Source organism: Arvicanthis niloticus, chromosome 16, assembly GCF_011762505.2.
Source record: "Arvicanthis niloticus isolate mArvNil1 chromosome 16, mArvNil1.pat.X, whole genome shotgun sequence".
Classification (NCBI taxonomy): Eukaryota; Metazoa; Chordata; class Mammalia; order Rodentia; family Muridae; genus Arvicanthis; species Arvicanthis niloticus.
Genome location: NC_047673.1, coordinates 110,885 through 122,269, shown reverse-complemented (window position 1 = coordinate 122,269; position 11,385 = coordinate 110,885). Strand labels below are relative to the sequence as shown.

The 11,385-nt window shown below is 41.3% G+C and overlaps 1 protein-coding gene across 1 annotated transcript in view; it reads left to right on the top strand.

Moving 5' to 3' along the window:
* The first annotated feature begins 4,259 nt into the window (after nucleotides 1-4,259).
* Nucleotides 4,260-11,385, top strand: part of Shcbp1 (SHC binding and spindle associated 1) — a 33,768-nt gene continuing 26,642 nt past the window's right edge. The window contains exon 1 of the mRNA XM_034520470.2: nucleotides 4,260-4,409. Coding sequence (XP_034376361.1) covers nucleotides 4,304-4,409 — 106 coding nt within the window. The 5' untranslated portion in view covers nucleotides 4,260-4,303. The remainder of the gene's footprint in view (nucleotides 4,410-11,385) is intronic.

Here is an 11,385-nt window from a genome sequence, read left to right as displayed (position 1 = left end):
GTAAGGTTTTATATTCTATTAATAGGTTATCTACGTACAATTGGTCAAATTAAAATAAAAAACAAAATTATTTACCTTTTTGAGTTTCTGGGGCCATCAATTGCTGAATTAATGAATAGTGATATGTTGATGCACTCTTTATCATTTGTTGAACAATTGGTACATAATTCACTAAAATATCGAATGCTAATAATTAATTCAAAACTTGCAGTAAGTGTATTTGTACTTGCATAGTAGTTTAACCTCATATAGCTGAGAAATTATAGTAAAATTTCATATATTAACAAAGTATGATCTAAGAAAGTCATGTAAACAACAGTACACATCAGAATCATAGCAGTGGCTACATGGTCAAGTCTCTCTTAGGGAAAGAGAACATCAGCCTTCACAAGGAAAGGCATAATTGTTGTATTAACTAAGAAGACATCAATTCTAAATGGTAATAAATGTTTTAAACATTGAAAATAAGTAGGTTTTATTCTGTGTAAGCCATTATATTAATTGAAAATAAATTTTCCTAACAATGCACTTAGTCTCACCAATATAACATTTACAAATTGGAATATCAACTGACTGAACCACCAGGAGGTGTTTTGGGTAGCTTCTACCTTTATCAATCTACATTACTACAGGAAAGGTTTAAAAGAAGATCAACATGTATGCCATTCACTTAGAGCAGGTAATTGGAATCAGTTTAAATGAGCTGTTAGTCTCTGAAGACAATTAGATGTTTCTACTTCTCATTTTGACTTGCCTTGACAAATATACCCAGTATTCCCATAAGTTAATACAACACTCCTGTCTTCCAAAAATCCCACACACTTTTCCAGGTACCATATTTTTCTTTGCAGCATGCCTCTGTAAGTTAGAAGGCAAATTATTTCTTCATGGTTCATACACAATAAAAACCAATGTTGTTCTTTCTATGGGGTTGCACTCCCTCTCTGCTCCTCCAGACCTTGCGCCAGCTCCCCCACCTGGGTTCCACAGGCTCAGTCTGATAGCTGGTTCCAACATCCACATCTGCATTAGTTGCTGGCAGAACCTTCCGAAGAACAGCCACACTGGGTTCCTGTCAGCAAATGCTTCTCGGCAACAGCAACAGGGTCGGAATTTGGTGTCTGCAGACAGAATGGATTCCCAGGTGGGTCGGTCCCCAGATGCCCCTTTCTTCAGTCTCCACTCCATTTTTTGTCCCTGACTTTCCTTTGGACAGGAACATTTCTGGATTAAAAGCTTTAAGATGGGTGGGTGGCCCCAACCCTCAACTGGGGCCCATGCCTATCTACTGGAGGCGGTTTATACAGGTTCTATTTCCCTTTCACTGTTCACATTTCTTCTAAAGTCATCCCTGTTGGGTCTTGGAAGCCTCTCACTTCCCTAGCATCTGGAACCCTCTCCAGTGGCTATCCCCAGTTCTTCATCCCCCACTGATACATATTTTTATTCGATTTCCCGACCCTCTGTACCTCTCTTCTGTCCCCTCTGGTGCCTGATACTACCTGCCTTATTTCCTCTCCCTCCTCTTTTCCTCCCAGGTCCCCCCTCCCTTCACCTACTGCCAACATCCTGTTTTCCTCTCAATACAAGACTGAAGCATCCACATCCTGGTCTTCCTTCCTCCTAAGCTCCTTCTAGTCTGTCGGTTGTATTTGTAGGCATTGTGAGCTTTTGGGCTAATATCCATTTATCAGTGAGTACATAGCATATGTGTTCTTTTGTATATGGCTTACCTCACTCAGGATGATATTTTCAAGTTCCATCCATTTGCCTGGGAATTTCATGAAGTCATTGGTATTAATAGCTGAATAGTATTCCATTGTGAAAATGTACCACATTTTCTGTATCCATTCTTCTGTTTTAGGGACATCTGGGTTGTTTCCAGCTTCTGGCTATTATAAATAAGGCTGCTATAAACATAGTGAAACATGTGTCCTTGTTATATGTTGGAGCATCTTTGGGGTATATGCCAAAAAGTTCCTAATGAGAATCCCTATCTCTTTATAGTGAATGATTTCAAGAATTATTTATTTTGTTGATAAGGTGATTGAACAACAAGGTAATAAAAGTAAACGAAATAGAAAAAAAAGAATTAAAATTCTTCCCCAAAGTTTCAAACTTCCCCTATTCCCAGACCTGTGACCAAAATAATAATTGCAAAGTTATAATTATTTAAACTTTAACTTTTGACTTATTATACTTCAGAGCTCAGAGCTCCAAGGTCAGCTACATTCATTTTCCTGTGAAACTCTAATGATAATGACATGGGCAAAGCTACCAGGCAGTGGCCAGAAAGAGTCAAGTTAATTCAGCAGTTCTGCTAGCTTTCAGCTTCTGCACATTGTATACATTTCCAAAGGAGACCAGGAACCACTCTCTAAGGTTGTGCAAAACTAGTTTCATTTCAATAGCTTTTTTCTTTCTCCAGGTCCCAATGTTGGCTCTGCTTCACTTTCTTTTCTTTCTTTTTCTCTTTTTTTCAAGACAGGGTTTCTCTGTATAGTCCTGGCTGTCCTGGAACTCACTCTGTAGACCAGGCTGGCCTTGAACTAAAAAATCTGCCTGCCTCTGCCTTCCAAGTGCTAGGATTAAAGGCTTGCACCACCACTGCCTGGACCTGCTTCACTTTCTTATAATTTCTTCAAACTTTCTTTGCAAGTCAAATGTTAATCCAAAACTAACAGATAGATCTGCTACCATTGTGGAAGATCTCTGCAAATGGCATCTTCAAGAGAGTAATGATTCACATGAGACAAGAAGAAAACCAATCGGATTCAACATGACTTAGTATCTGGTGTTGGTTCAAATTTCAATAGTTTAACACTGGATAGCTTATTGTAGGCATATTTAAATACAGTATAATTTTCAGGAAAAAAGGAGGGCTTCCTGGTGTAACACAATCCCATGTGCACAAGGAGGCATAATTGTGTCAAAACTCTTTTCAAAGTACATGTTACTTGTTCCCATGAAGTTGAGTTCTAAATATAGGCTACATGTGTTATCTTCAAGGCCTAGAATGAGCTTAAAAGTCCACAGCAAATTAAAAATAATAATTATGTCAATTAATAAAGGGATGCTTCAAAGTTACTTTTTGCCTCAGTGTTTGAAGAGAACTGCTGGAAATAGCATGTGTTGGCAACCAAACGTTAAATGGAACTCACACATCAGAAACTAAAAACAAGTGCTGAATGGGGACATGAATTAAGTAATCAAAAGCAACACAATCAGGACATATTCAACAACACACAACTATATATACTGCACCAGCTCCAGTTTCCTATAACGTTGAAGTCACCATTAGGAGTTCCACACTTAGGTGGACCTGCTTCCACCATTCACAAAGGAGAGGAGCACACACAATCCCATATTTGGAATTTCAAGTTGGAAGTATTTTCTATGAATGATTAATTTTCATAGACAATGTATGCTGTGATTTAAAGTAAGGTCTATGAACTTATGTATATATATATATATATATATATATATGAATACATAAGATAAATTTAATATATATACATATATCAAAATATGAACACATATGTATCTGGTACAGATATACATACCAAATGCATATATTCAACTATATGGAGAGGACGATCAAAAATATACCAAAAATTTACAAGGTATTTAAAATACAAAGATAGTTTGTTGTTTTTGTATTTGTGGCACTTTGGATTGAATCTAGGGTCTCAAGTATATAATGCAAGCACTCTACCACCAAGTTATATTCTCAGCCCAGAGACAGTACTCTTTTTGTTTTTTTGGGTTGGGTTGGGTTGGGTTGGGTTGGGTTGGTTTGGTTTGGTTTGGTTTGGTTTGGTTTGGTTTTTAGAGACAAGGTTTCTCTGTGTAATACTGGAACTCACTTTGTAGACCAGGCTGGCCTCGAACTCAGAAATCTGCCTGCCTCTGCCGCCCTTGTGCCGGGATTAAAGGTGTGCGTGCCACCACTGCCCAGCTTGCCTAAGAACTCTTTAAACAAACATAAAACAGAGTTAATCAAGATGGCATATTCTTAATCATTTCACTTTCATTATCTTTTCTACTGTGCTCAACATACAAGTTCGCTTTGCTGATTTTTGAGAAATCATTCCAAGTTATATCAACATTCTACTTCCTTTTGTTTGGCTAAACCAGAGACTGGGAAGAAGTTGGTCCAGAACAGTCCGCCAATCCTCTAGGTGGCGCTGAAGCACTGTCAGAGCAGTTACTGAAAGCTGAAGAGGCTCCTCTATCCGAGTACCGACGCTAGCGATGTCGTCATCGCGTTCTGGTTTGTGACAGCCGCCCGCGTAAATTTGAAATGGCTGATGATTTGCAGACCGGTGTAGTTCTGGAACCTAAAGCAGCTATGGTTCCATCGAGACCTGACTTTGCGGCGGAGGAGGAACCGGCGTCTTGGAAGGAAGGTGAGCACCTCAACCCGCGTCGGAGGGCTGTTTTCGTGGTTGCCAGCCGGGCCTGGCCAGTCTTAGGACGCGATTACCTGCCTGGGGAGTGCTGCGCCGGGCCTGGAGAGTCGGCAGATACTGTGCCCAATTTAGGCTCTCAATCCTCTTGACTCAGCTTCCGGAGAAGAGAAAGGGTTGGATCTGGGTAGATATTCCCCAGATGGAAGGGAAGCTTTGTGTTCATTTATTAGCTGAGCCAAGTTTGTTTGTTTGTTTGTTTGTTTGTTTGTTTTTAACCTACATCTAGGGGATCATGTGCTACACTTCTCCTTTATAAAAAACAACCTTGAACTGTGATCCTAAGCACTGAGGACAGATGACAGCAGAGCTGAGTCCGAATAGAATTCAGAAATAAAAATAACCCAGATTTTCTAACCTTTTCTAAAGGTTCTTTGTACCTTGTCATGGGGATTCCATTTTAATTTTTATTTGCCTAACTATGTCCTTACATATGCTAGGAAAAGTGCTCTACCACTGAGCGATATCCCCAGTTCCTTTTTTATTTTGAGGCAGGGTCTCTACATAGCCCTGGCTGACATGAAATTCACTATGTAAACCAGGCCAAGGCCAGCCTCTAACTCAGAGTTCCACCTGTACTGAGTTTAAAGACATGAATCACCATGCCTGGCCCTGATGGTTTTTTTAAGGCTAGTTTATATTAACACATTCAGTTATAATGTGTAATGGAAAGAATTCAGTTGAAGTGAGAAGTCATAGGTGTGACTTAATTCTGCAACCCATGTACTTTGCGAACAGCCAAAAGTTTCATATGTACAGTTTACTGCCTTAGAAAACAACCAGTATTTCCTATGTGAAAATATTATAATATGAAGAGTCAGCTTTAAAGTGGCTGTAAGGAACTAAACTTGTATACTGTCATATTTGAAATATTAAAAGTTACATACACAAGTCAGGAATAATAGTACATACCTGTGATCCTAGCACTTGAGTGGTAGGAGCAGGAGTGATGGGAATAAAGGGCCATCCTTGGCTACCTAATAAATTGGAGAGCAACCTGGGCTACATGAGACTCTGCCTGCATAAAATTAAACCAAAAGAACAGTCACAATAAAACACTGAACTTGAAGAAACAGAGTTTACTTGATGGTTTCCCAAAGCATAGAGAAACTGAGGCCATGTTTGTCAAAGGAAACTTAATGCATAGCATGAAGAGTAGATCCTGTATTCTCACCATTTAAAGACGCTATGTGGGGTGATGGAAATCTTAGCTTTCTTGTGGTAATCATTGTTAATATGTAAATTTAAACATGAATGTCTCCCGTAGATGAGTTCATTTTTCTACTTTGTTTAATAATTTTAATTTTAAAGACAGATACAGCTAAAAAGCATTTGGAATGCATCAACTTAATAAACCCTAGTTTCTACCAATCAAAGGGCTAAGAATGCTATCAGCATCAGAGGTTTATAGCTGAGAGTTATCTATATGACTATAACTCGCCTTTTATGTTTCCACCAATTTATTTATGATTTGATTTATGACTTATTTTATTCTGTCACTTAAAAAAAAAAACTTAATGAAACTGCATCTACAACAGAACATAGAATTTGGGTGTGATAGTTTGTATACACTCGCCCCAGGGAGTGGCACTATTAGAAGGTGTGGCCTTGTTGGAGTAGGTGAGTTACTGTGGGTGTGGGCTTTAAGACTCACCCTAGCTGCCTGGAAGTTAGTATTCTGTTAACAGCCTTCAGGTGAAAATGTAGAACTCTCAGTTTCTCCTGCACTATGCCTGCCTGGATGCTGCCGTGTTCCTGCCTTGATAATAATGGACTGAACTCTTGCCTTGGTCATGGTGTCTGTTCCCAGCAGTAAAACCCTAAGAGAGAAATTGGTACCAAGAACTGGAGTATTGCTGTGATAGATCTGACCATGCTTTTGTTTTGAGGAATGTGGGTTTTGGAACTTTGTAAAGCAGTGGAATGCTTTAACTTGAGCTCAATGGGCTATCCTAGTATGGATATGGAAGACTTTGTTGCTGAGTATGATTTGAACTGTGCAGACGTGGCCCAAGAGGTTTCAGTGGAGAAGAATTTCAGAATGTGGCCTAGAGACTGTTTTTGTGGCATTTTGGTGAAGAATGTGGCTGCTTTTTGCCATTCTCTGAAGAGTCTACTTGAGTCTAAGGTAAAGAGATTTGTATTAATTGCACTGACAAAGGAAGTCTCAAAAAAAAAGCCCAACAGTTAAGTATCATGAAGAGCATTTTGAACAAGCATAGCAAGCTTAGAAAGAAAAAAATATATGGTTCTAGTATTAAAAGAGCACCTGGAAATGAAATAGAACTGAACCCTATGTTCTAGGAGATAAAAGATTAAGGGATTTGGGGGCAAGATCCTACACAGCTAAGTTTAGATCCAAGCATGGTGCTATACACCTTTAATCCCGGGAGACAAAGCCAAACAGCTCTCTAAATTCAAGGCCAGCCTGGGACAAAGCAGGTTCTAGGTAAAGAAAAGCTTAAATCCAGGGATGGTGGTATACATCTTTAATCCCAGCATTACAGGAGACAGAGCCATGCAGATCTCTGAGTTCAAACTCAGTCTACAGGGGAAGTTCCTGGAAAGCCAAGCTTAGGCAGAGAGGAATTGAAAAACAGAAAGCTGGTAACGGAATAAGAGGGGCCATATTCCAGCCCCAGAAAGCAGCAGAACTCAGCAGCTTTGGCCATGTGGCTGTGGGGTTAAAGGGTCTACTGGGACAATTGATGCTGGTTAGCTGGAGCTAAGAAATTAGCAGTGATTAAGAAGAGACCAGCATCACTGAGGTGAGATCTTCTGGGAAGTGTTTTCTGAGAGCACAAAGAAGCTGTTCCAGAGATGGCCAAGGTAAATGCCTCATGCTGCAGCTGTTCTTGGTAATGTGTAAGAGTCATCCAGGTGGTACTAGTTTTGAAGGCATGAAGGGGGTCATGAAGATCAGCTGAGGCATGGCACTGTGAGAGGCCATGGAAGACCATTGGTGAAGGTGTAACCTCAGTTGCAGTTGATGGCCTACAACTCAAGGGTCATATAAAGGAGTTGAGGCTTGGCACCATGAAGAGAGCCTATGAGAGGCTATTGGTGAAGCCTAGTTGCAGCAGAAGACCCCAGTGTATTGGAGTTCCCAGTACCATGGGGTTGATAACCAAGAACACCAGTGGCAGTGGATCAACCTGATTTTAGCATGCTACAGAGGGCAGAGCTGGAGAAGTGATGCCAGTCCTTTGGAAGAGCTCAGAAAGTCATGTGTAGATCCCAGACATTGGAACAAGAAGCTGTGAATTTGAAGATGCCTTGGAGACTCAACAATATTAAAGATGTCAGGGCTGTGGGATATCTACTGAGGAAAGCTTCTAAGATTGAATGGGAAAAGGAGAAAGAAGTTTGTTGCAAGTCAACAAAGATGAAAAAGGAGTTGGAGATCTGAAGACTGCTTTGACATCAGCTATGGAGATGCAGAGTTTGGAGTTTGCCCAGATGCTTTCTTGTCTTGCCTTGGTGATTAGTCCTAAGTGATTGGATGAATCTCAGAAGAGAACTTTGAACTTTGCACTTTTATCATTGGTGAGATTGCTATAGGCTATGAGGACTTTTGAAGGTGGGCTAAATGTATTTTGCATTATGCTATGTTTAGATATGGACCCCATAGACTCATATGTTTGAACAAGCCTGTGGGGGCCAGGATTGGAATGTGATGGTTTGTATATGCTTGGCCCAGGGAGTGGCACTATTAGAAGGTGTGGCCTTGTTGGAGTAGGTGTGTCATTGTGGGCCTGGACTTAAAGATTCACATCCTAACTGCCTGGAAGTTAGTATTCTGTTAGCCTTCAGATGAAGATGTAGAGCTCAGTTCCTCCTGCACTGTGCCTGCCTGGATGCTGCCATTTTCCTGCCTTGATGATAATGGATTGAACTTCTGAACATGTAAGCTAGCCACAATTAAATGTTGTCTTTATAAGACTTACCTTGGTCATGATGTCTGTTCCCAGCAGTAAAACCCTAACTTAGACATTGGGGTAACCTAAAACTATGTTCTGGGGTGATGGTCACTGTGCTGGCTACTTTTATGTCATCTGTACACAGTATCTGAAAGGACTGAACCTCAACTGAGAAAATGCCTCTGTAAAATCTTATCAGGCTGTAGGACATTTTCTTAATTAATATTTGATAGGGAGGACACAACCCATTGTGGATGGTGCTGTCCCTGAACTGGTAGTTCTAAGTTTTCTCTAAGAAAACAGGCTGAGCAAGCCATGATATTCAAGCCAGTAAGCAGCACCCTTCCATGACTGCTGCAACAGCTCCTGCCTCCTGCCTCCTGCTCCCTTCCCTGCTTTAGTTCCTGCGTGCTTTTGATTATGAACTGTTATATGCAACTGTGCATGAAATAAACCCTTTCCTCCCTAAGTTGCTTTTTCCCCATTACTTTATTTATTATTTTACATCCCAGTTGCAGCCCCCTCCTCCTCTCCTTCCAGTACTATCCTTAGAACCCTCTCCCCCACACCCCCTCCCTTTCTCTGAGAAAAAGTGAAGCCTCCCTTGGGTACTACTCTGCCATGGGATAGCCAGTCACCCAGTTAGGGGAACAGGATCTACAGAAACAGGGACAGCCCCTACTCCAGTTGGGTGACCCACATGAAGACCAAGCTGCACTTCTGCTACATATGTGCAGGAGGCTTTGGTCCAGCCCAGGTATGCTTTTGGTTGGTGGTACACTTAGGGTGGAAGCCCCTAAGTGTCCAGGTTAGTTGACCCTGTTGTCTTCTTGTGGAATACCTATCCACTCCAGGTCCTCAATTCTTACTCAACTCTTCCACAAGACTCTCTGAACTCTGTGTAATGTTTGATTGGTGGTCTCAGTATCTGTTTGGGTCAGTTAATGGGTGGAGACTCTCAGAGGACAGTTATGCTAGGCTCCTGTCTTCAAGCCTAACAGAGTATCAATACTGTCAGGGATTGGTTCTTGATTATGGGATAGGCCTCAAGTTAGGCTAATAATTTGTTGGCCATTCCCTCAGTCTCTGCTCCATCTTAGTTTCTGCGCTTCTTATAGGCAGGACAAATTTTAGGTCAAAAGGTTTGTGGGTGGATTGGTTTCCTTATCCCTCCTCTGGGAGTCCTGCTTAGCTACAGCAGGGAGCCATTTTAGGCTCCATATCCCTCACTGCTAGGAGTCTCAGCCAGAGTCACCCTCATAGACTCCCTAGAGCCTCCCCCATCTCAGGTCTCTGGTACATCCTAGAGATGCCCCACTTTCCCTACACCTGATTTCCCACATACACTTCCCCTCCCCATCCCCTCTCCTGCCCAGTTTCCTCCCTCCATCCACCACCAATGATTATTTTATTTCCCATTCTGAATGAGATTCAAGCATCCCCTCTTGGGCCCTCCTTGTTATTTAGCTGCTTTGGATCTATGGATTGTGTCGTGGGTATGCTGTACTTTATGGCTAATATCCACTTATAAGTGAATACATACCATACATGTCTGTTTGGGTATGGATTACTTAGGATAATATTTTTCAGTTCTATCTATTTGCCTGCAAATTTCATGATGTCCTTTTTAATAGCTGAGTAGTAATCCATTTGTGTAAATGAACCATATTTTTAATCCATTTTTTGGTTGAAGGGCATCTGAGTTGTTTCCAGTTGCTGGCAATAAAGCTGCTGCTATTGTTGAGCAATTGTCCTTGTGATATGATGGAGCATCTTTTTGGGTATATGCCCAGGAGTGTTATAGCTGGGTCTTGAGGTAGAAGTATTCCCAATTTTCTGAGAAATCACCAAATTTACTTCCAGGGAGATTGTACAAGTTTGTACTCCTATGAGCAATGTAGGAGTGTTCCCCTTGCTCTACATCCTCACCAGCATGTGGTGTCACTTGAGCTTTTAATCTTAGCCATTATGATGGGTGTAAAAGGGAATCTCAGAGTCATTTTGATTTGCATTTTCCTGATGACTAAGGACATTGAACATTTCTTAAAGTGTTTCTTGGCCAGTAGAGATTCCTCTGTTGATATTTCTGTTTAGCTCCATTTTTTGAGTTATGTGGTTTGTTGATGTCTATTTGAGTTCTTTATATATTTTGAATATTAGCCCTCTGTCAGATGTAGGGTTGGAAAAGATATTTTCCCATTCCATAGGCTGCCATTTTGTCCTTATGATAGTGTTGTGAGTGAGGAGAGTTCATAAACCTCAAAGCCTACCCCCAGTGACATACCTCATCCAACAATGACACACCTCCTAATCCTTCCTAAAGGGACCCCACAAACTGGGAAAAACCAATCTCTGAGCTTCTAAAAACAACAACAAACCCCCCCAAAAAAAAACAAAAAATCACCAAATCCTAAATCTAGAACTCTCTGTCCTGAAAAGCTCTGCCCCCCACCCCACTAAAAATTCTTATGTAAGCCCTGCCCTTTTTCCAGTTCCCTACTGTCTACTCCTGGGAACAGAGGCATCCATCCCTAGATTTGTCCCTCTACACTATGGACTCTCCAGTTAATCTCTTTTATGAGATTTGCTGCCTGGTGTGACTCTCTTATTGGAAGAAGCCAAGGAGCAATGAAGAGAAGAATTGAAGAAGTGGAGTAGAGCTGAAGCTCCTGAGCCCCTCAGCTCAGCTAGTGATACCCTCTTCTGGGAGCTGTAACATCTCTGCCGAGGAGGCTTTCTCTCAAGAGCTGTGTAGTTCCTGGGCTCCTGTGTCTCAGGATGCCCTTTCACTAGGATACCTTTCCCCCACAGAGCTGTACGATTCCTGGGCTAATGAGTCCCAGGCTACCCTTCCATCCAAGCAGGAACACTTATACCATGTGTCTAAAACAGCTTGCCTAGGCCAGAAGAGGGCATTGGATTTCCTGGAATTGGAGATTGTTAACTGCCACATGGGTGCTAGAAATTAAACTCTGGTTTTCTGCAAGAACAGTATA